This window comes from Equus quagga, chromosome 18 (assembly GCF_021613505.1).
Source record: "Equus quagga isolate Etosha38 chromosome 18, UCLA_HA_Equagga_1.0, whole genome shotgun sequence".
NCBI lineage: Eukaryota > Metazoa > Chordata > Mammalia > Perissodactyla > Equidae > Equus > Equus quagga.
This window is the reverse complement of record NC_060284.1, coordinates 21,401,459-21,426,934: the sequence shown is the minus strand read 5'-3', so window position 1 is coordinate 21,426,934 and position 25,476 is coordinate 21,401,459. Positions and strand designations below refer to the sequence as shown.

Below are 25,476 nucleotides of genomic sequence, written 5' to 3'. Positions count from 1 at the left end.
GGGTACATATGTATTATGATGAATGTTTATATCTGTAATTTATATTTCATATATGTAGACGCATGCTTTTTCTTTTGTTTTCTAAATATTTGAAGTAGACAGAGCTCTATGCCCTACCTATAAGAGTCATTTTTTTCTAAATCACATAATTTCATTCTCAATTACTTGGAATTTCTTCACTTTTTTCCTATGGCCAAATAAAATGGACATAATTTGTGTCTATTCATCTTTTTGCATTAATTGATCACTCTCATCTAAACAGAACCAGCACTTGCACGTCCCCTTTTTGTATTTACTACAATAAGATCAATGACCCAAAGATCCAGTGTTTCCCATGCTAGGTTTTGTTTCACATCCAAGCTTATTTGGACAAACACACCTCCCTACACGCTTAAAGGATCTATAAAATATTGCTCCTTGGTCTCTACGTAAGAAGTCATTTGCTGGGCTCTACTCTTGGAGGAAAATACCCCAGGATTGGTGGCTGGGAATGTGTAAATCTTCCCTATGAACTTAGATGTTTGTTCAACAAGACTGCACCACAAAAACACCACACCTTTACTATGTTTCACGCATTATGTTGCACTGACAAGTTTAACTGCATCCAAGACTGAGCCAGGTGGTGTTGAAATTCCCAAATACCTTAAAATTTGAATGCCTCAGGCAAGAAAAACTGACTACTCAGTAGACACAAGTTGTTAGACTTCAGGCAAGACATCATCAAAATCAGAAGAGCGAAGGCCTTTGCCGATAGATTTTACTATCCTGTTTATATTAACCTTTATGCATTTCGGTAAGGCTTTAAAACAGATGCTTAGGAATGCTTTTTCTGTAGGTCTTCATTAAAGCATCAATACTATTTTTGAAAAATCACCCTTACAGGACCCTGTAAGTGTTCCCTTTCTCCCCTTTTAAAGCACTTTCTCTTATTGCATAAAAACTCAAGTACTCTCTTAACCAAGTGCAGACTGAAATATTTCACTATGGATTTGAACAGGAGCCAAGAGGGTCAATGAAAGAAAAACTTCTCTCTATAAAAGGTTTATTGTCAGTGCTTTCTAAAGATGTGGATTCTTCTAAAACAGGCTACCAACATTTTCACAAACATTGATGCAGCCTTCTCAACCTCTCCTGGACCGAGAAGTCAGGTCCTTTTCTTTAAGGAATGCTCTGCATCTAGCCTTTGACCTTCTGGATAGCCAACGCTCTCTAACCACCACCCCCTCATCAATATAATGTATATTATAAAAAGGAAAGGGGTACGGGGTAGCTTGGTCCTCACGCTATTGGAAGAGTACTTGAAATTCCTTGCATTCCTTTGCATTTAACAGCATGTTTACCTAATCACCGGCTTATTAGGATTAACACAAGTCATTGCTTCAAGCTCATTCAGTGAAAACTGACTCCTATAGACTGCAAGATTTTTTTCTCTGATCCCAACCAAAGGTACATTTTTAAGTCATTTTTCTAAGTTTTAGGAACAATGTTGGAAAGATAGAAAGTTATTAAACAAGTGGCTTTTTATAACACATTATCCAACCATACTTAATCTTGCCCATGGATTTAGTTTGGGCAGCCTGGGTTATGGACTGTTTTCATTAAAGTTTCTGTCCTCTACTGAAGTGACATGTACAATAACCTAGTGATTAAAATGATAAATGACTCAACTGGACCCTCCTCACAGTGATCGGGTGATGGAGACCCTTAGGTTTTGAATTCTTGTGAAAATAAAGCATTATTATTTAAATCACAAACTTAGCTTCAGATTCCTTCTCGTGCTTCCTACAATGCCTGGTGTTCAACACATGTTTTTTAAACAGATTACTTTCAATGCAAAGATTTTTCTCTACTGAAGATAAAAAAAGCAATCATTGTCTTATTTTTGTGGGTTACTTCCCTGCTCTATCCCAAGCACCTAGAACAGTTCCTGGCACAAAGTAGGCACTCAAGAAATCCCGTCCGAATGATGGAATGCATAAGCTAGATTGTTCCCAATGATTCTGGACAGTCTCTAAAAATAATGAAAGCTGCACACTCAGATATTAGGTAAATATTTCTTTATTAAATGATTAATTCCATAAATAAATTCTTTTCACTGAATATAAAATTAAAATCATTTACAAATTATTCCAGTATTACATTTCCCCTCCCTCCCCAAAAGCTACATTTTGATAAATAAAAACATTCAGTCTTAAAACACCTGATTTCTGTTTGCAGTTCAGAGCCAGATAGCTGCCTCTCATGGACACTCACAGAGTGTCACCTTCAGGAAGGGCTGGAACCCTTCCCCATTTACTTCTGTCAAAGGAGGAAGGCTGTAGCTGTCTAGCTAATCTGATTATCCTTTACACTTGCAGAACCTAAAGGAAAAAGGCCTAGAGAAAAATACACTTACCAAATAATTTACAAACAGAAAACAGAACGTCATCAACAGCACAAGCTCCAAAATGAAGCAGTAACGTGTGCTCCAATATTATGAAGCAAAGTATTCTCCAATTGCGGCTGTGTTAGTGTCCATCTGCACCAGCACACCTGGCAGTTTCGAAATACATCAATACTACTCGAGAATGAGCAATGCATCCCTTCTACAATGAGTCCCTTCACCCCTGCCGCCCCCACCCATGTCTCCGTGATTCTGGCACTCTTCTCCCCATCCGTCCACCCTTGTGCTGGAAACCCAGGTGGCATTTAGTCCCTAAATTTGTGGATGTCGTTGAACAGCCGGTAGAAGGGAAACGCTGCCTCGTTGGCATGCGGGCAGTTGTAGTTGCACTTGCAGGACTGGATCATCATGACGTTCTTGGAAAACATCTCCCCATCTTCGCAGCGGAACCGCATCTTCACAGTCCTGGTCTGCAGGGGTGTGCAGCATCTGCCGTCCACGCAGGAGCCGCAGTATTTGGGCCGGTATTTCTTCACACTTGAACATCCAGCGTAAGTAAACTTGACTGGTTCGGGGGATTTCTTGGTCTTGCTGCATTTCTTGCCCTTCTGTAAGAAAGAGGAGAGAAGGAAAGTTAGGGACGAGGCTTCCTTCTTGGAAGAGCAGTGCACATCTCACCCAGCTGCCAGGGAACAGCCTACACGCCCCTCAGGAACTTACTTTCAGGCTGCTGTACACCGGCTGTCCACAAGGCCGCACTTCACAAATCCGGGTTTCTTTCACCAGGCGGCATTCAGGGTTGTCATTGGTAACCCGCGTGGAGATACCAGTTCCACAGGTCTTTGAGCACTGGGACCACGAAGTTGTTTGAACAATACATTTCTGGCCGTGTAAAGAAGGGTTGTATAGGATGCGAGGTTCCATTCCAAAAACTAGAGACAAACAAGAGGGGAGATTTCTCAGAGGCATCCTGACACACACAGATCCAAGAACTCATTTCTGTAAAGATTCAAACTAGGAAAGTATTTCAGTACAATGTCTTATGGGCTTAGTCTCCACTTACCAGGGAGCCGCTTCAGGGAGCCGCCTTTTCCAACTGCAATTAATTCATTGTTTCTTGTTAACTCCACCTCTGAGGCATCCAATGGCAGCCCCTTGCCCAGGAGGTCGTCCCTGTCGTCCATGGGGTCCTTGGCACCATCCTCATCACAGACCCATTCCTCACAGCACTGCCCGGTAACTTTGACCAGCCGAGGGTTGGGACAGCCCAAGTTAGGGAGGGAGAGCTCTTGGGGACACAGAGGAATGCAGCCCACAGCGCCATCAATACATGTGCACTGATGTTTACAGTTGGGCTGGAAACTTTCCCCGTTCTGGTAGATTCTGGAGTTATATTCACAAGGTCTGCCCTCTGACTGAGCTGTAAAGAGCACCAAAAGAGAAAGGGAGAAGAGGATAAGGTTAAGATTCTGAACTACACACGGCCTGAAACTCATACATATTTTCTGCTGTTAAATTCAATTTATGGTAAAGTTCCCTGCAATTCCCCGGAGACTCCAGACCAGAACAATAAGTTAGTCAGGAATCACTTTTCCGTATGCGCTTTTCGTTGGGCCCAGACACACTGAATTGCATTCCAGACTGCTGAAATCATGTGCCTTTCTGCCAAGCTACCAACAACAAAGCATCACCATACATGGTCTCAAAATTACTAAACTTCTGGACTACGGGGACTATTATTTTTTTAAAGGGGCCAAACCACAAGCATCTTACCTCTGCAGATCCCCTTCAGAGCGGTGGAGCTGGCGCCGAAATTGCATTCCAGCCCCTTGGTGTGGTCGCAGGGCTGCGTTTTGCTGCAGTCCTCGTTGAGCTGCTTGGCGCAGACCTTACAGCAGCCGCAGCCGTCCCGGACCAGCCCGACTCCCGGGGCGCACTTGGGCGCCTCCAGGGGACAGTGGCAGGCGGCGGGGCAGGTGGAGAGCGCCTGGAGGGAGAGAAGACACGCGTGAGACTCGGCGCGGGGCGCAGGGGAAGGGACTGGGGGTCGCGGACCCTGTCGGCAGGGGGTCTCTGATCCCGTCTAGCCTGGCCACTCCGGGCGGCTGCGCGCGCCAGGAGGCCCGCGACACGTCTTCAGGGGCTTAAGGAAAGAGCTCCCCCGAAACGCCGCCGGACTTTTTAGTTTCTTTTCTGCCGTGGTCAATCTACGGGAAGGGGAAGGGGCTGGGAGAGCGGACGGGGAAGCGGTGGCCAAAGAACTCACCAGCCTGGCCAAGTGGAGCAGGGTGACGGCGAAGGCGAGCGTCCTGGCGGTGCGGGAGCTCATTGTGGCGCGCAGGAGGAGCCCGGGCGAGCGCGGAAGCGAAGACGCCAACACACCGGGGCGCAGCAGGAGGGCCGGCGCGGCGGGCTCGGGGCGGCGGGTGCGCTGGGCCGGTTGGCAGAGCGGCGAGGGCCGGGGCGGGAGCGGACTCGGCGTCCTTCTCTCGAGATCCTTCGCAGGAGGCGCGGAGGGCGCGGGTGCTGCTCGGGGGCGCTCTCGCTCGCGGTCTGCCCAAGCGCCCAGAGCCCGCCTTTTATACGGGCCAGCTGCTGCGCCGCGTGTTGCAGTGACGTCGGCTCTGTCTGCGCGTTCCAGAATTCTCAAACATCTCAGGAATGCTGGTTGGCGCGGGCTGCTGCCAAGCGCCTCCCCTGGCTCCGTTGCACCTTTTTTTTTTTTTTTCCTGGTCCTGGACGCGTCAAGAAAACAATCTCCCGTTTTTTCCACTTTAAATAACGACTTCTATTGGCGTGCTGGTGGTGATGGTGGTGGAAGGGACGAGGGGGGCGAGTTCAGAACTTTGCTTGGACTGGGAGGGTGGGAGGACCTGGTTGGGACGAACAAAAGTCGTTTTGTTTGGTGATGCCGAGTTGACCGGGCAGCCTTGGAAGCCCTCACCCGGGAAGGCAGCGAGCTGTTTGCTTGTTTACAGCGAAGGTGAGAGTCAAGTTATCTATTGAGAGAGGCGAACGGGGAGGGGGACTGTGCCTGCAGCCAGGAATCTATTTGTGGACTTCATAGAGGCATGCTCGGATCAAGTCCCAAAGCTTTGGCATGGTGTTTATTAGCCAAGTTGTGTATTGCAAATTAATACCCGCAGTGGCGTTTATGAATGAGAACGAGAAAAAAAATCAACTTCCCCCATGTTTGGCAGCTTCCCAATCAGAGGTCTTCCCCCTTCGGCCCCCCCTCCCCTTTTTGGTGTGTCGTACTTGTTTGTTTTTGGAGGTTCCCACTTTGTTCCAGCCCACTGCCTGGGTTGGAAGTCCGGGAGGAAACGAACGCAGGGAGTTCTCCGGGAGGCTGGCTTACACTTCCTACGGATGCGGGAGACGGGGTAAGCCCATCCAGCATCCCTCCGCGGGCGGGAGGCGATGATAACTAAGCAGCCAGCCAGAAGCGGAGGGGACCACCATGGAAAGATTTGTACTGAGGTCATCACCTGCATATACTGCAAGGCCAAACCAGATTCCAACACCGCTGTACCCAATGGATCTCCGGAAAAGGCAGACTTCTTAAAGCTGAAAGTTTTGTGCGAGTTTTAGCTCCTTTCCTTGGGACCATTTAGAAGCCTCCCATTTCAAGTGAATTGCAATGCTTTTCTCTCCCAGTACAGAGAAATAAGGTTTGGGACGTAATATTCTGTAATAAAAATGTTGGCAGATTTTAAGATCCTATTCTACCTGCAACATACTCAGCAGAAGACTCTATGAGGCAATTCATTTTAATGTCATCAGTCATCATCAGTATCGTTTTGATAGTGTGCTGATAAATTTTCCCTCAAGGTTTCAAAAACTATCTTCTTGTGTAATTTTAATAAAAACATACACAAGTAATTATGGGAGTCTCCCTTTTACTTGTGCTCCAGGACTCCTTGTCCTTTTTAATGTTCAGGGCTGTTCAGTCTTCATAATTTAAGTCTTACTTAAGAAGGCCTTTAGTGCCGACTTTTCTGTGAATGACCGATAAGCACAGTGAGAAGCTATTGCAGTGAAAACATTCTCCAGAGGAGAACTGTGGCAGGAAAGAGTTAAGTTTCATTCATTCCAAAGTGCCCTTTCATAAGTCTAAGAGGCTTTTGCTTGGGGGAGTAGGATCTCAAAGGCTTTGTTGGAGGGATGTGGGGTGGGGGGTTTACCTCTCAAGACGATAGATCGTCAGGTATTATGCCAAAAAAGTGAGGAAAGTCTGGGCCCTATATCTTACCCAAGCCAATCCATCAATTGCTATTTAGGAAACGTTCTTTTCCTGTATTAGAGTTTCATTATTGTTTCCTTCTTAATGAAGTGATGGGGGGGCGAGGTGAGTATGCGCAGTACTGGGTGGGAGGAGGTGATGGAGAGAGAATGGAGAGGAGCGTTCCTGGCTTCTGTTGTGGCGTCTTTTCTATTTGACTTCATGGTTGTAAGTATTTCCAGATGGTGAATCAGACACCAGACGTAACAATATTTCCATATTTGGGTATAGCAGTAGCCTGCGTTTTTAACATTTTTCTGCCTCTGTTATCCAACCACAAAGCATTCTTGACAGCTTCAAATGTTGTTAAATATAGACTTAACTTCTGTTCCCAGAGCAGGAAATTCTTTGGAATTCCTTGTTTTTCACGCAACCTGTCTATCATGATTTAAAATAAAATTACAATGAATGATCCAACTGGCCCGTGTATATACCTTGTTCTTTTATTGAAGGGGTGGGGGCTGCGCAAAGAGATTCAGCCTGCTGCACAGCATTCAAACACACGCCATTCCAGAGATTCCTTTAAAAATCAGATTAAAGTTTTCTAACAAGGGTGTGTGGGTTCGTTTCTGGACTTCAACTGGGAATATTCGAGGATGAGTTTGCCCCAGAGGAGAAACTTAGAGAACCTTACCGTCAGCTGCCCATTTAAAGCAAGGGGTGTGTTGTGGGAGGGGGCTGGGAGCTGGAGTAAACAGGGCCAGGAGGTGGGGGAGCCGGAGAGGCTGGAGTAACCTATGTGCACAGCCTTTCCGTATACTATGTCCTGGTGCGCCTGCTAGTAAAGGACAGCACCAAGCGAGAGGAAGAGCAGCTCCTCATGTCCTGCTCAAGGACGGTCCAGAAACCCCAGCCGTCCCCTCGCCTTCTCGCCTCCTCTGCTGAGAGCCGCAGATCAGTTCACCTTGACAGATTGGAAGGGAAATGTGCAAATGTTTATGGGTAAGTGTCTTCGGGTGCTAATTCTGCATGGCTCCTTTGCTCTTTTTCCTCCCTCCCTCCCTCCCAATACGGGTGCCCCACGAGGGAATAACGGCCGCCTTGTTTCTTTGGGCTGCAAGGCACGGAGAAGGGGCTGCTTGTCTCCTGCAGCTTTGGGCTGAGCGGTGGGGACGTCTCTCACCCACTGCTGCCAGGGAATTTTAGGTCACCAAAAGAAGGGTTCACTGTCTGGCAGCAACTGAGAACAATAATCGCCCTAAACCTGGCGACTCCGGTTTCCTAGCCCCAGACCAGTGGTTCTCAAATTCTGGCACGTCTCAGAATCACCTGGAGGGCTGGTTAAAAGACTGACTCGCTGGGCCCCACCTCAGCATTTCCTATTAGTTACGTTTCTAACAGGTCCCGAGGTGATGCTGATGCTGCTCGTTCGGGGAATCACACCCTGAGAACCAGTCTTGGACGACAGGAGCGCCTGTAATGGCTGTGTGTGTGCGTGCGTGTGTCTTCATAGTCAGGTACTCGCCTGCACACCCAGTCTCACAACTCCGCTTTTTATAGCCACCTTAATGAACAGAAAAATCTACGGTGACTGCGAAAGGTCAGCTTTAAGGTGGCGGCCCCATGCCATCCTCTTCCCCTCCACCCTGCCCCCACCCCGTGTGTTGGAGTGATCTTGGAGGGAGCCAGAGGAAGCCGGGAGGGAGGGCGGCGGGAAGTGGGTGGCAGACGCATCGGGAGGGCCTCGGCTGCCCCCAGGACCCCTGCGGGACAGGGTGCAGGGTTGGCGCGGCCGGGGGCTGGAGCTGCGGGGCGCGCGCGGCCGCCTGCTACCCGCCGCCCCCTGCCGGCTGCCCGGCCCGCGCGCCCCCAGTCGCCGCGGTTGCCAGGACTCGAGGTTTCCGGCGGCGCGCGGCGCAGGACGTTTCCAGCCCCAGCCCATATTTGGTGAAAGTCTTTCAAGACTCCGTCATCCAGCTCTGGGGGGCGGTGGCGGCGGCGGCCCCAGAAGCGGGCCGGCGACCGCGCGGCCGCCGCGTTGCTGCGCAGTGCCCGCGCCCGGGCCTCGGGCCGCCGGGCCCCGGTTGTGGCGGGCGTGCGGGCACGCGGGCGCGGGGAGCCCGCCGCAGCCCAGCCCCAGCCCGCACCCCGGCCGGCGCCGAGGCCCGCCCCGCGCTGCGTGGGAGGTTGGCGGGGAGAGCAGCACGGCCGATTGTGTCACTTTTCCCGTCCACCCCACTGTTGACTCGTCCTCCCAGCGGGGCAGCGACTTGGCGTGCTGTGCCAGACTTAGAGGGTACGCCCAGGCGCGGGGGTGTGGGCTTGTGTGTCAGAGGGTGGCGTTTGCTCAGACATCGAGCCCACCCGAGAGCGGGGACATGGAATTGACTCTGGGGAGAAGTCCCAAAGGGTCTGGGTCCCCCTATCCCTAGAAGCGAGAGAGGCTGGAGCTCGCTCTCTGTTTCTCTCGCTCTCCCACAGCCCCTTCCTCTCTCCCTCGTCGGTGAGTTCCCTGCGGGGGCGCGCGGGGAGGGAGGTGCCCTGGAGAGGAAGCCCTAGCTCTGCCGTCCGCTTGCCTGTAGCCTTCGGTCAGCTGCTCCTCCTCTCTAGACCTTGTATCTTTCATCAGTAAATTGGGAAAGGACCAGCAGGTAGTAGAACTGGGGCAGCCCCTTTCAGGGCTAAATCTCATGCCATCCTCTCCCAGTAGTGACAGAAGCAAACACTTATATAGGGCTCCCTCTGTGTCAGGCACTGTTTGGAATGCTTGCTCTATATTGACTCATTTAATTCTCGGATGCTCCGTTGAGGCAGATCCTCTTGTTAACACCATCTTCTATCCAAACGAGGAAAAGGAGGCACAGAAGATGACTAGCAAAGGGCACTCACCTAGCAGGTAGCAGAACTGGATCCAGCCGCTTTGGTTCCCACAGGCCTTGCCCTTAACCACTGTGTTACACTGTCTCTTCCCATCTCTAACTCCAGATGCTCAGGCCTGTTCCCTCTCCTGGAACTTTGCCTTTATTTAACTCTATCACAACTTACCCATATTCTAGGATAAATGCATCAGAGAGAAAAATAGTTGATAAGTTAACTGAAGCTGTGCTAACCTTTAAGAATTGCTTAATGCACCGGCTCTTGGGGAGGGGAGGAGAGGGGGTGCTGCATTTTAACAGAAAAAATCTTAATGCAGGTAAGTTTATATGGTGGACGTTAAGGCACCTTGGCAGGCTGGTTTGGGAGATATCTGGGACCCTTGGGGTTCTTCTGACACCTCACAAGCCACATTGATCCGGCAGTCCCTACCTCTGGAGTGAGCCTGGTGGGAACTGCATTTGTCACTGAGATAAAGTTTTCAGTATCACTTACTTGATGGTTCATCAGTCTGAGTGTTCCTCATGGGCTGACTATGCTTTTAACCTGTTTTTTCCAACTATATGTTATGAGTATAATTACCTATGTCTCCAACGGCAAATTGTTTATCCTCTCTGAACCCCAGATTTATTCAAAGCTCATGATGCGTCATGTGGTAGGCACCAGAGGTATAAAAAAGAGGACTTTAACATTGATCTTCCCCTGGAGGACTCTGCAGTCTGTTGCTGAAGTGGGTATAACATGCTGTGTGGATACTTCCTGCTGGAGAGTGAGGATGGAACTAATCTGCGTTTGAAAGGATGGGCAAGAGTCTGATACAGGGAAGGACGTTTGAGACAGAGGGAAAAGAGCCTCGACCATGCATGCTGAGGGTCCATCTAGTGTGGCTGGACCATAGGATTCCTTTGGGGAGCTGGCAAGAGAAGTCAGCAGGGACCTTCTGTGAGTGGCCTTGCCTGTGGTAGCACTGGGACTCGGCCTAAAGGCAGTGGTGAGCTATGAGGGTTCACAGGGATGAGCCAAGTAACAAAGTGCCATTTCAAGGATTAATGCTAGCTGACCGTTGGCCTCAGCATTAGGGAACTATGGGGATACTAGGGACCAATTATGGGGTGCTGAGTGGTTGGGAGGTAAAAATGTAGGTCCAGTGTTTGCCTATTTTCTCATCTTTTTAAAGAGATACTAGAGATCTGGATTTTTATGTGAAGTCTTTTATTTATTTGTTTATTTATTTATTTATTTATTTATTGCTGAGTTAGCATCTGTGGCCAATCTTCCTCTAGTTTGTATGTGGGCTGCTGCCACATGTCCACTGAGGGGTGGTATAGGTCCTCACCCGGGAACTGAACCCAGGCCACCAAAGCAGAGTTGGCCAAACTTAACCACTAGGCAACCAGGGCTGACCCTGAAGTCTTTAAATTTTTTAAATATTGGCAATTAAGTAAATAATGTTAAAATGTCGTCTGAATTAGTCTTAGGAAAACCAAAGAAGACAATGTCTGGGGGCTGCCAGTTGTGACCTCTGGACTGAACGTCTCTAAGAGCCTGTCCTACTCCAGTGTTCTGTTACCCCTAGCCACTCATGAAATACTGGGGGCTAGTACTGTGGGTACCATTTAATTGTCAGGTTGACCAGACTTTCGTTTGTTTAAGAATCAGGGCTGCCACTTGACTCAGGTGTAGGAGTTTATACTTTATCAACAATATTGGAATAAGTATCTTTTTCTTATTTTCTGCTTTACTCACTCCCCAAACACTACTCAGCATCCCTCTTACTTCTCCCCCTGAATTTATATTGTAAGCAGCTAACATTGCCTTGGCAGCATGATAGGAAACACTTTTTTTTAGGGCATCCGTGTTTAGTGGGAACTATATCTGTTTATTTCCTCGACCTGGCATGTCTCCAAGGAAGCCAGGCATTTCTAACCCCCTTACCTTCCAGAACTTCTCGTTTTGTGATAACACAGAAACATTTCATTGGAATAGACTGGAAGGCACCTCTCCCACTCCACCCTGCAATCCATCTTCTAGACGTGATTGAGCAATACGAAATATATTATATAATTATAAGTCACTATCAAATGGAGGTGGCTCCAGATTCCATCTCTTGTGTTTTATTTCCAGAGATACCTGTCTCTCAATTGCCCACTTAGAACCACACATAGCACGTTTAGAATTTAGGAAGGATTTGATTTGGGCACAGTACATCAGCACACAGATAGATCCTACGGAGAGACTGAAGACATTTTTTCGTGCCAGCTTCGTCAGGTCTGAGGATTAGAGCAAAGGAGGATTCTGGCAGTTGGGGTGATTATGCAAAATAAGACAAAGACATGTTTCATGCTTAGCAGGATGCTTGGCTCATAGTAAGTGCTTAATAAATTACAATTACTCTGACTGCTAAGCACCACCATTACCTTCACTTTTACTAAATTAGCATAGAACGAGCTAGCCTTATTCTCTAGAGAATATTCTCTATTCTTTAGACTAGATGAACTCTAGTTATAAAATCATTTGAGAAATGGTATATAGATGATGTGATTTTAAGATCCATCCAGCCCAGGATTCTTGCTTACACTGGGGCCCCCAGGACCATCTAAGAAATCTACAGGCAGCAGTGAGCACGTGAGATATCACCTTGGTTTCCTCATCTATAAGACAATGGGGTTGCCCCAGCTCAGGGGTCATGCACTCAAGTGCCCCAGGGATCAACCGGGTACAGAACGCCATGCCTTAGGATTAATGCCAGCTGACACTTGGCCTCCGTGTTGGGGAGCCATGAGGATGGTTGTATCTACTGGGCCTGGATTTTTCCAACCAAAGACTAGGCAGTTAGTATATATAGATGAGTTAGTGATCTCATCTAATGTTTGTAAACAACCTTGTAGGGTGAGTATTTTATTTCCATTTAAAAGATAAGAACACTGAGGCTTAGCTAGAGTCAGTAATTGCTGCAAGGGCACAGAGCTGTTAAGGTGGAACAGAGTTTCTGTCTCCAAAGGCCATTCTTTTGAGGGAAGATGTGGTATTTGCCCTTCATTAAATCTGCCTTAAAGTTTAGGAACTGGCTCCCAACTTCTTGACTTCCTCTTAAATACATTTTTAAATGTGTCTTGAGCTTATTAGTGTTTTCAGTAGCTGTGGACACCGAGTTCTTCCTGAGAGTCTGGTAATGAACAAGTTAAACCATAAAAAAGGGTTCCCTCCTCAAGAACCCTTGCCCGAGCTTGTTCCTATCTCCTCTGAAGAAAACGAGATGTGTCAGAGCAGAGGAGGAACTCAGAGATTAAGAGAAACTTCTACAGTTACTTAGTCATCACCAGCAATTTTGTTACCTGAGGCAGATGGAGCTGCCGCCTCCCGGAACCTGTGGTCACTCTCATAACAGAGTCACTAAGCACAGAGGCCTCCAGACACCCACCAAGTACACCATGTTTGCACCTTAGGCAAGGTGTCCCTGAGCCTCAGATGCTGGAGTAGGGGTGAGGTGCCCAGGGTTACGGCAATAAATAAAATGCATAGTGTAATTTGAGGCTAGTCCCAGGCATTTCTTCAAAATCTTTTACCCTCTCTCCTCCAATTAGGTTTTAGCTTTCAAAATAAAAGCAAAAGAAAAGCCATTTTCAAATTTTTTAAACTTTTATGATCTACTCTCGGGCCAGCCTGGTGGTGTAGTGGTTAAGTTCTGGCGCTCTGCTTCAGCCGACCAGGGCTGGCAGGTTCAGATCCCAGGTGCAGACTTACGCCACTTGTCAAGCCATGCCGACACAGCATCCCACATACAAAATAGGTGAAGATCGGCACAGATGTTAGCTCAGGGCCAACCGTCCTCACCAAAACATTTAAATAATTACATAAATAAAACTTTTAAGATCTACTCTCTTAGCAACTTTCAAATATACAATACAGTATTATTAACTGCAGTCACCGTGCTGTACATCACGTCCCCAGGGCTTAGTTATTTTACAACTGGAAGTTTGTACCTTTTGATCACCTAAACAGTCAATTCTTAAAGGATGAAGACAATATGTGTTCAAGGCTTGAAATTTCTAAGGCTCTGGGAAATGCTGCTTGGGAATTATCAAGTGTAGAATGCGTACTGAAGCCTTGCAGATCCAGAAGACAGATGGTTCAGTTCAGTCCCGTAAATATGGTTTGTATGACAGGCTTCATGCTAGGTGGCGATGCAAAGAGAAATAACATCTAGACTTTGCCATAGTGGCTCTCACAGCCCACGGGAAATGCAGATACTTAAACAAATACTATAATACAGTGATTGATGCTCTGGATGCAGTGCAGTCAAGTTCCTTTGAGAATACAGATCAGGGACGTCTAACTTCGAGTCTCAGACTTTAAAGACGTGATCTTGTTTGATTTACGTATTTTGATGGATGGGAGGGGTCAGGCACAATTATTCCCTATCATACAGATTCCTTTTGAAGCTGGCGATTGCAGGGAACATGTGCATCTTCGTGAGACATTAGAAAACACCTGAAAGTGAGGACCCTAGGGTGAGCCTTTAAAAATGCATCAATTAAATGTTTTGAGTGCTGTTGGAAATTATCCCTATAGATCCTTCTTTCTGAGGGGGGCGGGAAGGGAACTGACATGAGCCAAATGCCTTAAAGGTTATCTCACTTAATGTTCAACAGAATCCTCTAAGATCAACATTTTAACATCTTTCTAAGCTTACGAAATAGGGCTTCAGAGAAGTTAAGCAACTTGTCCAAGATCAGACAGTTAGAATGTGACCAAACAAGGATTCCTTTTTTTTCCTAAAGATTGGCACCTGAGCTAACATCTATTGCCAATCTTTTTTGTTTTCTTCTCCCCAAAGCCCCTCAGTACATAGTTGTATATTCTAGTTGCAGGTCCTTCTGGTTGTGCTGTGTGGGACGCTGCCTCTGCACGGCTTGATGAGCGGTGCTAGGTCCATGCCCAGGATCTGAACCAGCTAAACCCTGGGCCGCTGAAGCAGAGCGCGTGAACTTAACCACTCAGCCACGGGGCCAGTGGTTAAGGACTCTACTCCCCAAACAAGGATTCTAATCCTGGCCTACCTAACTCAAAGCCAGTGCCCTTTCTGCATTTCTGCTACATCATCCTGACTCCCTGAGTTTCCACTCCCTTTGTGAGTGTTCACTCTTTTTCCATTTTCTTTTCTTGTTACCACCTTGCCTCTAGAGAGCCAGGCCTTTAACATTTTCTTAGCTCTTGCAGATCCATTGATGCTAAAGTCTTTGAGCCACTGGTGAGTCTAAGTTCTAAAAGGAGGTACAAATTAAAGTGAATAGGATCATTACCATCATGTCGACGTCGTCATCATCATTATAATCGGAGAACAGGCATGGTGACATTAAATCTGCACTGACATTTGCTTCCTTGCTAGGCACTGTATAGAATGATTTAGATATAGGTGATTTCTGTTTTCTAGGGACAGATGACAGTTTCCAGAGGTCCAGAGTTTAATTAGAAATAGTGAAGGAAGTATGATTTGGGGATTTTGTGTTAGAAAGACAGATGGGAAGTGCCATGGCAGCCTAAGGCTGTGCTGGAGTACTAAGGTGTAACCTGAGAGGCTGCTGCAAGAAGGAAGTTACATGACTATAGGAAGGGGGTTTGGACAAGAGCACTGGGGAGTGTGTGTGTGTGTGCGCGCGCACGCTCATGTGTTGGGGGAGGTAAGGATGGGAGGGATGGAATAAGAAGAACATAGTGAATTATGACATTCCTGTGGATTTGTTGTCTTTTCTTGTTGCCGCAACTAATCTGGACTCCATTTACCTTTCTTTCCTCTGGGTTTCCTGCACTGTCAAGGTCGTTGCTCTGCTATTTTGCATAGAGAAGTCCTTGAGTCTCAGTCCAGGAAAGGTAACCAGAAAAGGTCTACTCTCATAGCTGGGCCATACTGCAAACACAATTTCCAAGGACTTGCAACCCTGAAAGCTGGGACCAGGAAAAGAGGTAGAAGATGAGGGTGGGAGTGGGAACAAACTTAGGGAAGACATCTGAAGTGACATAAAGTGAGAACTGAGACAATTTCCACTTGAAGTCACCTCTCCATTTATTAGTCATTAACCATCTGGAACAAAATGCAGTTAATTTAGCACCATGTTGGAAAGCTTATAACACGAACCATATCCTAGGGCCAAGCATCCAGGTTTTGATCCTTTATAAACACCTCTTTTGGAACACAATTTGGTGTCAGTACATAGGAACTAAGAAGAGCGCCAAGTTGTGAGTCATCGCTCTGTGCTTTCTTCCAGAACACCGTGGGAAAAGGATGGGCAGACTGATTCAGATAAAACCTGGTCCCACCCAAACTCTCACTAACTGCTGGAAATAAATCCATTTTTAAAATGTTTGAAAAATCTGATTGAACTAAGAAAAGAGATAATAAGCCTCTGTTCCTTGATTTCAACTTGGATTTGAAGCCTCATCTTGTTTTCTGTTATCACCAGGCTATCACATTGGCTGTTACCTATAACCTTTTAGATTTCTAAAGGGCTTGAGCTTGCCATTTAAAGGACATTTATTAAATGATTACAGCAGGCTAGAGTTTGGTGATACAAAAATGACTAAGATGTGGTCCCTGACTTTGAGGACGATGCAGTCTGGCGTGATGAGAGCATGTGTAAATAATGTGTATGTGTAAATACTGTACAATAAGTCCCTTCATAAAGGTATAGGGTGCACGAACTGCTTCGGGATCCCTGTCTGAACATGGCCTCCATGCTAGGGGTGAGGGCTTCTCTTTGCACTGGACAGTGTTGCTCTTGGAGTTTTCAATGCTTTCTCTGCAAAGCTTGGAAGAACAAGCTATGTTTTTGTCTGCTTGGAGAGAAATTTAATTGTCTATGCCTAGGACGTCGTTATCAGCATAAGCCTTGAGGGTCCTCTAACAACTTCTCATTAATAAGGGGTTGGGTATTTTTGTTTTGAATGCCTTTCTGCTTTCCTTTGGTAAGCAATCCAGGCTTCCTGATATTTATAGTCTTTTGGGTAAACTTATATCTTCTGGTGTTCTAATGATAGCTGGTAGATAAGTGAATTATATTCTTGGCCTTACCTGAAATGGTGCACGGTGAATCTCAAGATTTCTGTTGTATAGTTTTAAAGGTGAGCCTAGTTATTTGAAACCGTTTTCCTAGGCAGTGGATCACAATGGAAGAGGACAAGAAGGGACAGCATGTTGAGTAAAGGAACTGTACTCCAGGACTCCATTACATTTAGTGGTATTTTAGAGTATTGTTTGATTCCACCATTGTTTGTGCTGTGCCATCTGGTGTTATTTACTTTCTTCTGTTTGCTTTGGGCTTAGTTTTCCCTTATTTGTCAAGTTTTTCAATGTGGAAACTGAGGTCACTGATTTAAGATATTTTTTCTTTCTATTATAAACATTTTGTGCTATAGATTTCCCTCTAATCTTGCTTCAACTGCATCCCACAAATTTTTACATGTTGTGCTTTTGTTTTCATTCAGTTCAAAGGACTTTCTAATTTCCTTTTTGATTTCTTATTGACTCTTGGGTTATTTAAAAATGTGTTATTTAGGATCCAACATTTGGATGTTTTCCAGGCATCATTCTGTTATTTATTTCTAGTTTAATTTCTTTGTGGTCACAAAATAAACCATGCGTGACTTGAATTCTTCTAAATTTACTGAGACTTGTTTTATGGCATAGAATATGGTCTATCTTGAAAAGAATCGACCATATGTTGTGGATGGAGTGTTCTAGAAATGTCAGTTGGGATAGTTGTGATAGTGTTGTTCAAGTGTTCTATATCCTCACTGATCTTTTTGTGTACCTAATCTTTAAATAATTGAAAAAGGAGTATTGAAATCTCCAATTACAATTAAAGATTTGTCTAGTTCTCCTTTTGTTCTGTCAGTTTTTTGCTTGATGTATTTTAAAAATCTGTTATTAGGTGCATAAACGTGTAGGATTGCTATATCCTCTTGATAAACTGACCACTCGATAATTATGAAATGACTTTCTGTGACAGTTAATTTTATGTGTCAGCTTGACTGAGCCATAGGGTGCCCAGCTATTCAATCAAACATTCTGGGTGTGTCTGTGAGGGTGTTTTTGGATGAGATCAGCATTTGAATTGGTAGACTGAGTAAAGTAGATTACCCTCTCCACTGCGAGTGGACCTCATCCACTCAGTTGAAGGCTTGAATAGAACAAAAGGCTGAGTAAGAGGGAATTCCTCCTGCCTGAATGCCTTCAAGCTAGGACATGAGTTTTTTCCTGCCTTTGGACTTGAACTGAAACATCTGCTCTTCCCAGCTCATAAGCCTGCGGACCTTTGGGCTGGAACTACATCATTGGCTCTCCTCCATCTCTAGGTTCCGTACTCACATGAGCCAATTCCTTATAATAAATAAATAAATAAATATGCACACACGCACACACATGCACACACACGTACACACATTCTATTGGTTCTGTTTCTCTGGAGAACTCCTACTAATATACCTTTTTTATCCCTAGTAATATTCTTTGCTCTGAAATCTACTCCCTACTCCAGCTTTCTTTTTGTTAGTGTTAGTGTGCTGTATTTTTTAATCTCTACTTTTAATCTATTCGTGTCTTTATATTTAAAGTGGCTTTCTTGTTTTGCTTGTTTATCCAATACGACAGTCTCTACTTTTTAATTGAGGCGTTTAGACCATTCACATTTAATGTGATTATTGATATAGTTAGGATTAATATATCCTCTTGCTATATTTCCCATCTATTTTTTATCCCTCTTTTCTACTTTTTCTTCCTTTTTTGGATTGAGTGTTTTTATAGTTATATTTTACTCCCTTTATTGGCTTATGAGCTGTAACTCTCTGTTGTTTTATTTCAGTGGTTGCTTTAGGGTTTATACTATACATTTTAAATTTATCAGTTTACCTTCAAGTGATTTTGTATGGTTTCAAATATAGTATAAGAACCTTACAACAGTATGCATTCATTTTCCTCTTTTCTGCTTTTGTGCAATTTTTCCCACATATTCTACTTCTACATATGCTATAAACTCCATGATACAGTGTTAATATTTTGACTTTAAACAGTTACTTATCTTTTCAAAGATAAATAAAATACTGAAAAAAAGATATTTTATATTTACCCACGTTTATCATTTCTGGTGCTCTTCATTCCTTTGTTGAGATCCAGATTTACATTTGGTATAACTTTTGCTTGTTTCTGAAATGTTTAATGTTTCTTGTATAGATGTACTGGTGATTAATTCCTTCAGCTTTTGCATGTATGAAAAAATATTTGCTTCCTTTTCATTTTTTTAACTCTTTGGTTTGGAATAATATAGACGCACAAGAAGTTGCAGAAATAGTATACAGAGTCAGTGCCTTCACCCTTCACCCTTTGCCCAGCTTCCTCCAATGGTGGCATCTTATAACTGTAGTACAATATCAAAACCAGGAAATTGGCATGAGTACAATACTGTTAACTGGTTTACAGACTTATTCATATTTTACCAGTTGTTTCATGTACTTATTTGAGTATTTATTTCACCTTCATATTTGAAAGCTATTTTTATTGGATATTGGACTTCTTTGTTAGCAGTTTTTTCTTTCATTACTTTAAAGATATTGTTCCACTGTTCTGGCTTATGTTGTTTCTGATAAGAAGTTTGCTGACATTCTTATCTTTGATCTTCGCCATGTAATGTATCTTTTCTGTGACTGCTTTTAAGAATTTTCTCTTTACCACCAGTTTTAAGCAATTTGATTGTGGTGTGCATTGGTGTAGTTTTCTTCACGTTTCTTGTGTTTGGGGTTCTTGGATCTGTGGGTTTATAATTTTCATCAAATTTGGAAAGAATTTTCAGCCATTATTTCTTCAAATATATTTTTGGTCTCAGCATACCCCCTCTCTGTACTTTGAAGTCTCCAATTACATGTGTATTAAAAATTTGAAGTTTTTACCAACTCACTGGAACTTTGTTCATTTTATTTTTAGTCTTTTTATTTTCTCTGTGTATTTATTCTGGATAATCTCTAATGCTATATCTTCAAGTTCATTAATCTTTTCTTTTATGATAGGTATATAATCTGCATTAATCAGATTTATTGTATTTTTCACATCAGACATTGTACTTTCAACTCTAGAAGCTTGATTTGAGTCTTTTAAAATATCTTCCCTGTTGCTGTGTAGCATGGTTAATCTTTCTATGACCTTGTTGAATATTCAGAATATAGTTATAATGACTCTTTTAATGTCCCTGTCTACTAACTCTATCATATGTATCATTTCTGGTCTGTTTTTATTGATTAATTTTTTTCTCCTCAGTATAGATCATATTTTCCTGTTCATTTGTATGCCTGGTAATTTTTGACTGGATGTCAGACATTGTGAATTTTACCTTCTTGGGTACTGGATATATTTATACTCCTAAAAATATTCTTAGATTTTGTTTGGAACATAGTTAAGTTACTTGGAAATAGGTTAATCCTTTCACGTCTTGTTTTTAAGCTTTGTCAGGAACCAGAGCAGCATTTACTCTAGGACTAATTTGTCCCCACCACTCAAGCAACCCCTTTCTGAGTACTCCAGCTGATGTCTCATGATTTATGAAGTTTTTCACTCTGGCTGGTGGGAACATAAACTATTCTCAGTTCTGTATGTGTTCCAAGAATTGTTCCCTCTGCTTCTTTTAGGCAGTTCTTTTCCCAGCCTCGGGTAGTTTCCTCACCTGAACGCACTGATCACTACCTAGGTGAAGGCATGAGGGCCGTCCTTTTCAGATCTCTGAGACTTTCTCTCTGGGCAGCTCTTCCATGTACAGTACTCTGCCCTGTTGTCTCTAGACACTTTGCCTTCCCCTAAACACCTAGCTCTGCCTGGTCAACTTAGGGAGACTACTGGACTCTGCCTAGATATTCTTTTAAGCAGGAAGCTGAGGCAATTGTAGGTCTCATCTCTTTTATCTCCTCACTCTAAGCAATCACTGTCTTGTGCTGTTTGATGTCCTATGTCTACAAATATTGTTTTGTATATTTTGTCCAGTTTTATTATTTGTTTCAAGAAGGAAGGTAAATCTGGTTACTGTTTCTCCATTTTGGCTAAAATGGAAATCCTGCAATTGGAATTTTTCTGAAGAAACTTTACCGGTTCTCTAGGGCTGATTTAACAAAGTGTCACAGACTGGGTGGATTAAAACAACAGAAATTTATTCTCTCAGAGTTCTAGAGGCCACAAGTCCAAAATTAAGGGGTCAGCAGGACCACGCTACCTCCAAAGATTCTAGGAAAGAATCCTTCCTTGCCTCTTTTAACTTCTGGTGATTGGCTGCAATCCTTGGTGTTCCGTGGCTTATAGATGCATCACTTTAATCTCTGCTTCTGTTTTCATATAGCTGTCTCCCCTGTGTGCCTGTGTGTCTGTATCTAAATTTCCTCTTCTTATAAGGCACCAGTCATTGGCTTAGGGTCCATCCAAATCCAGTGTAATCTCATTTTAACTTGATTACATCTGTGTCTTAGTTCAGGCTGCTATAACAGAATACCACACACTGGGTGTCTTAAAAGACAAACATGTATTTCTAACAGTTCTGAAAGCCGAGAAGTCCAAGAGCAAGGTGCCAATAGACCCAGTGTCTGGTGAGAGCACTCTTCCTGGTTTGCAGAAGACCATTTTCACTGTGTCTTCAGAGCAAAGACAGCAGAAGGGTGATCATCTCTCTCATCTCTCTTCTTATAAGGGCACTAATCCCATTCATAATGACCCCGCCCTCATGACCCAATTACCTTCCAAAGGCCCCACTTCCAAATATCATCACATTGACAATTTAGGCTTCCACATATGAATTTTGGGGGGATGTGCAAACATTCAGCCCATAGCAATCTGCAAACACCCTATTTTCAAATAAGTTAACATTCACAGGTACTAAGCGTTAGTATTTCAACATATCTTTTGGGGGATACAATTCAACCATAACAATAACTTTTATTCTCCTTCTTGATTAAAGAATATTTTGAATAGAACAAAGATGATCTTTATGGTAAACTATTAAAATACTCTGCATTGTTACTTTATCTTTAGACGTCCTCAAGTGTTTATGACAGTTGTAGTAGTTTCTAAATCAATGCCATGTTTCTCTTTTCTTAAATATGATTTGTTAATACAATGAAATTATTGCCTTAAAACTTCTCATTTTTGCTGGGTTTTTTTGTTTGTTTAAAATAAATCCATTGTGTATTTTTTGGCCTCCTGTTTCACCCTGGACCAGAGGGATTATTAGGGATTAGAAGGGGTTCAAACTGGGAAATTGTAGTAATGAGCTGTTGTGATTCTATCTCAAAAGTAGCTTCTTGCCTGAGGGTTAAAATATGTAGTCAATTAAATCTTCATTATTGGAGGGATTAGAAGGAGTTCTGTCAAATAGGCTGACCCTTGGTTCCATTTACAACTTCTTTTTAAAGGAAAGTCAGAAAGGAATCACTCAGCTACTCATCTGATCTCCAGCAACGTTCAGCTCCATGAGCTAACATCACCAATGGGAGAAGCATGGTCAAAGTAAGAACAGGAGTCATACGAGTCTACACTGTAAACTGACTTTTGTTAGGGTGATAATAGTTCATCAGGCCCATGGAAAAACAGGCTTTCTTCAGTGGACGGAAATTCTGAGATCTCCATCATTATACTTAATATGTTATACTGTTTTAATTGTCTGTTTATGTGACTTTCTCCCCCCAGAAGCCTTGAGAGAACAAATATCCTGGTACTTAACATTGTGTAATATACTAGGTTCTCACTAAATATCTGTGCAGAGATGACAGTAGGAAATGAGGAAGGAATTCACTCAGACGAATGAATGAGGTCAGAGAAGTTTAGCATCATGTCTACGGCAACACTGGTAGTTAGTGATAGGGTAGAACTAAAACTGGCTCTCCTGGTTCTCAAGTAGTTTTCTTTACAACATCTTCTATGTTTATTATCTCTTTGAATCTCAGTTCTCTTTCCATATTTTACTAATTTTTATGAATAATAATAGATAGCAGTCTTATAGCACTCACTATCTTCTGGGTATTTTTCTAAGTGCTTTCAATATATTAAGTCATTTGATCCTTATTACAACTCCATAAGGTAGGTGCTATTATCCTTACATTACAGGAAATTAAAATACAGAGATTTTAAGTAATATGCTCAAGACCACATGTCTAGTAAGTGGTAAAGCTGAGACTGGAACCTGGGCAGTCAGGTACCAGAGCTTATGCATAAACCACTGTGATACATTCCCTGAAGTAGAGTCACATTATCTTTTTGTTAAAGTTGTGTGAGGAAAAGTAAACTAATATTTAATAATATAGAGCAGCATGATATAGATTTTATTGCACAAAGAACATATATTTTTAAAAATTTAAGTTGATTTTATGTTCAAGATGCTCATTAATTTATTTTCCACTGAAAGATACAGAATCAGTAGAAAAAATAACACGGTTTATAAACTAATATTACTGAGAGGTAAATTAAATATTTCTTGGAAAACACACTTTGATAGTAGCCTGACAGGGTTTTTATAAACAACAACCAATAAGTCAGAATGGATTCCTCATTTCTCAACGGGGGTTAAGCCTTATTGTTTTTCTTCCTTTCTGTATAGTTCTAATGTGAAAGTCATTCTAGTGCTATTCATTTTCTTTTATTGATTGCTCTAGGGTTTGCAATATGCATTGTTAAACTTATCACTGTCTTTCTTCAAATAACGTTATACTGCTTTGTGCATAATGTAAAAACCTCACAAGATATATTTTCATTTTCCCTCTCTGACCCTTTGTGCTATTGTATCATGCATTTTACTTCTATAAATGTTTTAGACTCCACAATGCCTGGTAATTATTTTTGCTTCAAACAATTATCTTTTAAAGAAATTTTCAAATGAGAAGAAAAGTATTTTACATTTACTCACATATTTGTCATTTCTGACACATTATTCCTTTCTGTAGATCCAAATTTCCATCTGATACAATTTTCCTTTTGTTAGAGAAACTTCTTCGAACATTTCTTTTTTTTCGTTTAAGGGTTGGCACCTAGGCTAACAACTGTTGCCAATCTTTTTTTTTCCTGCTTTATTTCCCAACCCCTCCCCCCCAGTACATAGTTGTATATCTTAGCTGCAGGTCCTTCTAGTTGTGGGATGTTGAACATTTCTTGCAGTTCATGTCTACTGATGGTAAGTTCTCTCTGCTTTTGTTTATCTAAAACAGTTTTTATTTTGCCTTAATTTTTGAAATATTTTTGCTGGATTTGGAATTATAGGTTGATAGGCTCCCTACCCTCCCCCACACCCCCATGGCCATTTCAGCACTTTAAAGATGTTGTCCCATTGTCTTTTGGCTTTCATGTTTCTGAAAAGAAGTCAGCTGTCATTCTTATCTTTGTTGCTTTATAGGTAATAAGTTTTTTTCCTCTGGCCGCTTTTAATATTTCCTCTTTATCATCGGTTTTCAGTAATTTGATAATCATATGCTTTGTTGTCAATTATTTTTTGATTTTATCCTGCTCGGGACTCATTGAGATCCTTGGATCTGTGGGTTTATAGTTTTCATCAAATTTGGGAAATTTCTCACCATAATTTCTTCATGTACTTTTCTGTCCTCTATTCCTCTCCTTCTGGGACTTCAATTTCACATGTGTTAGACTGCTGTTATTCCACAAGCCACAAAGGCTCTGTCCATTTTTTTTAGTCTTTTTTCTCTCTGTGTTTCATTTTGGATATATTCCAAATTTCTATGCCCTCAAATTCGCTAATTTTTTCTTCTGCAGTGTCTTATTTGCTGTTCACCTCATCCAATGAAATTTTTATTTCAGGCATTATAGTCTTCATCCCTAGACCTTTTATTTGATTCTTTTAAAAATATCTTCCACTCCTCTTCTCATTGTATGTGTTTTACTTTAAATACTTGTACAAAGCTATGATAGCTTTTTTTATGTTGTTATCTTTTAGTGTAATTATCTCTGTCATTTCTAGGTCTGTTTCTATTGATTAATTTTTCTCCTGATTCTGGATCATGTTTTCCTGCTTCTTAGCATGCCTAGTATTTTTTTATTGGAAGCTGAGTATTGTAAATATTACATTGTAGAATTTATGGATTCGTTGTGTTTCTTTAAATAGTGTGGGACTTTATTTTGGCAATTAGTTAAGTTACATGCTGATCAGTTTGACCCATTCAAGACCTTATGCTTTTCTGGGGCAGATCTAGACTAGCCTTCACTCAAGAGATAGTTCAGCCTTACTATGAAGATGAGACTCTACTTGTGTCTCTACTGAATGACCTAGAATGTCACTGAGGTGTCTCTACTAGTCAAAGTCAAAAGGCAGGGATGCAATATAAAATAAGATGGTCAAGGATGGCTTCACTGAGGTGACAGTTTACACATAAACGCTTGTCTTTTGCCTTTTATTACTGGAGCAATGGGTGTAAATTCTTTTAATAATATTGATACATAATGTCAAACTGCTTTCCAGAAGGTCCTAACATTTTATACCTCCACTAACAGCTTAGGAGAATGCCTCCTTCACAATATCCTTGCTAGCACTGAGTATTATGTTTAATAAATTACAGTGTAATCTGTTGGAAGGAATATCATGCAGCCATTAAGAATCATGTTTTTTTGAAAACTAATGACTTGGGGTAAATCTCTCAAAACAGTGTTGATTGAATAAAAGCAGGAGAAAAAATTCCATATACATCAAGATTTTACTTTCACATAAAATCATATATGTATGTTTGTTAATAGCATTTATCTGTGGATAATGGGATTGTGAGTGATTTTTATATTCTCATTATTTTCTTTTTAGTGTAACTTTTATACTAAAAACTACTTTAAGATATGAGGTACCTGATAAATGAGTATATAGAAAAGAAAGGGCTTTGTTCAGAACGTAGAAATACCTGCGGGCAAGAACATCTTCAGACGTAGAAACCATGTACCCAACTATACCTGGAGTCACATTTTTCAGTCACTGTATTCTTCAGGGAT

General features: G+C 42.8%; 2 protein-coding genes across 2 annotated transcripts in view; one reads left to right on the top strand and one right to left on the bottom strand.

Moving 5' to 3' along the window:
* Positions 1–2,042: 2,042 nt before the first annotated feature.
* Positions 2,043–4,970, bottom strand: CCN1 (cellular communication network factor 1). The gene is made up of 5 exons (XM_046645484.1): positions 4,650–4,970; positions 4,157–4,370; positions 3,447–3,803; positions 3,104–3,315; positions 2,043–2,991 (listed from the first exon to the last, which is right to left on the bottom strand). The coding sequence occupies exons 1-5, from the start codon at positions 4,710–4,712 to the stop codon at positions 2,689–2,691; spliced, it is 1,149 nt and encodes a 382-aa protein (XP_046501440.1). The 5' UTR covers positions 4,713–4,970; the 3' UTR covers positions 2,043–2,688.
* An 833-nt stretch (positions 4,971–5,803) lies between these two features.
* The window catches only part of LOC124230090 (translation initiation factor IF-2-like), a 59,801-nt gene continuing 40,128 nt past the window's right edge, over positions 5,804–25,476 (top strand). The window contains exons 1-2 of the mRNA XM_046645837.1: positions 5,804–5,961; positions 8,287–9,108. Coding sequence (XP_046501793.1) covers positions 5,804–5,961; positions 8,287–9,037 — 909 coding nt within the window. The 3' untranslated portion in view covers positions 9,038–9,108. The remainder of the gene's footprint in view (positions 5,962–8,286; positions 9,109–25,476) is intronic.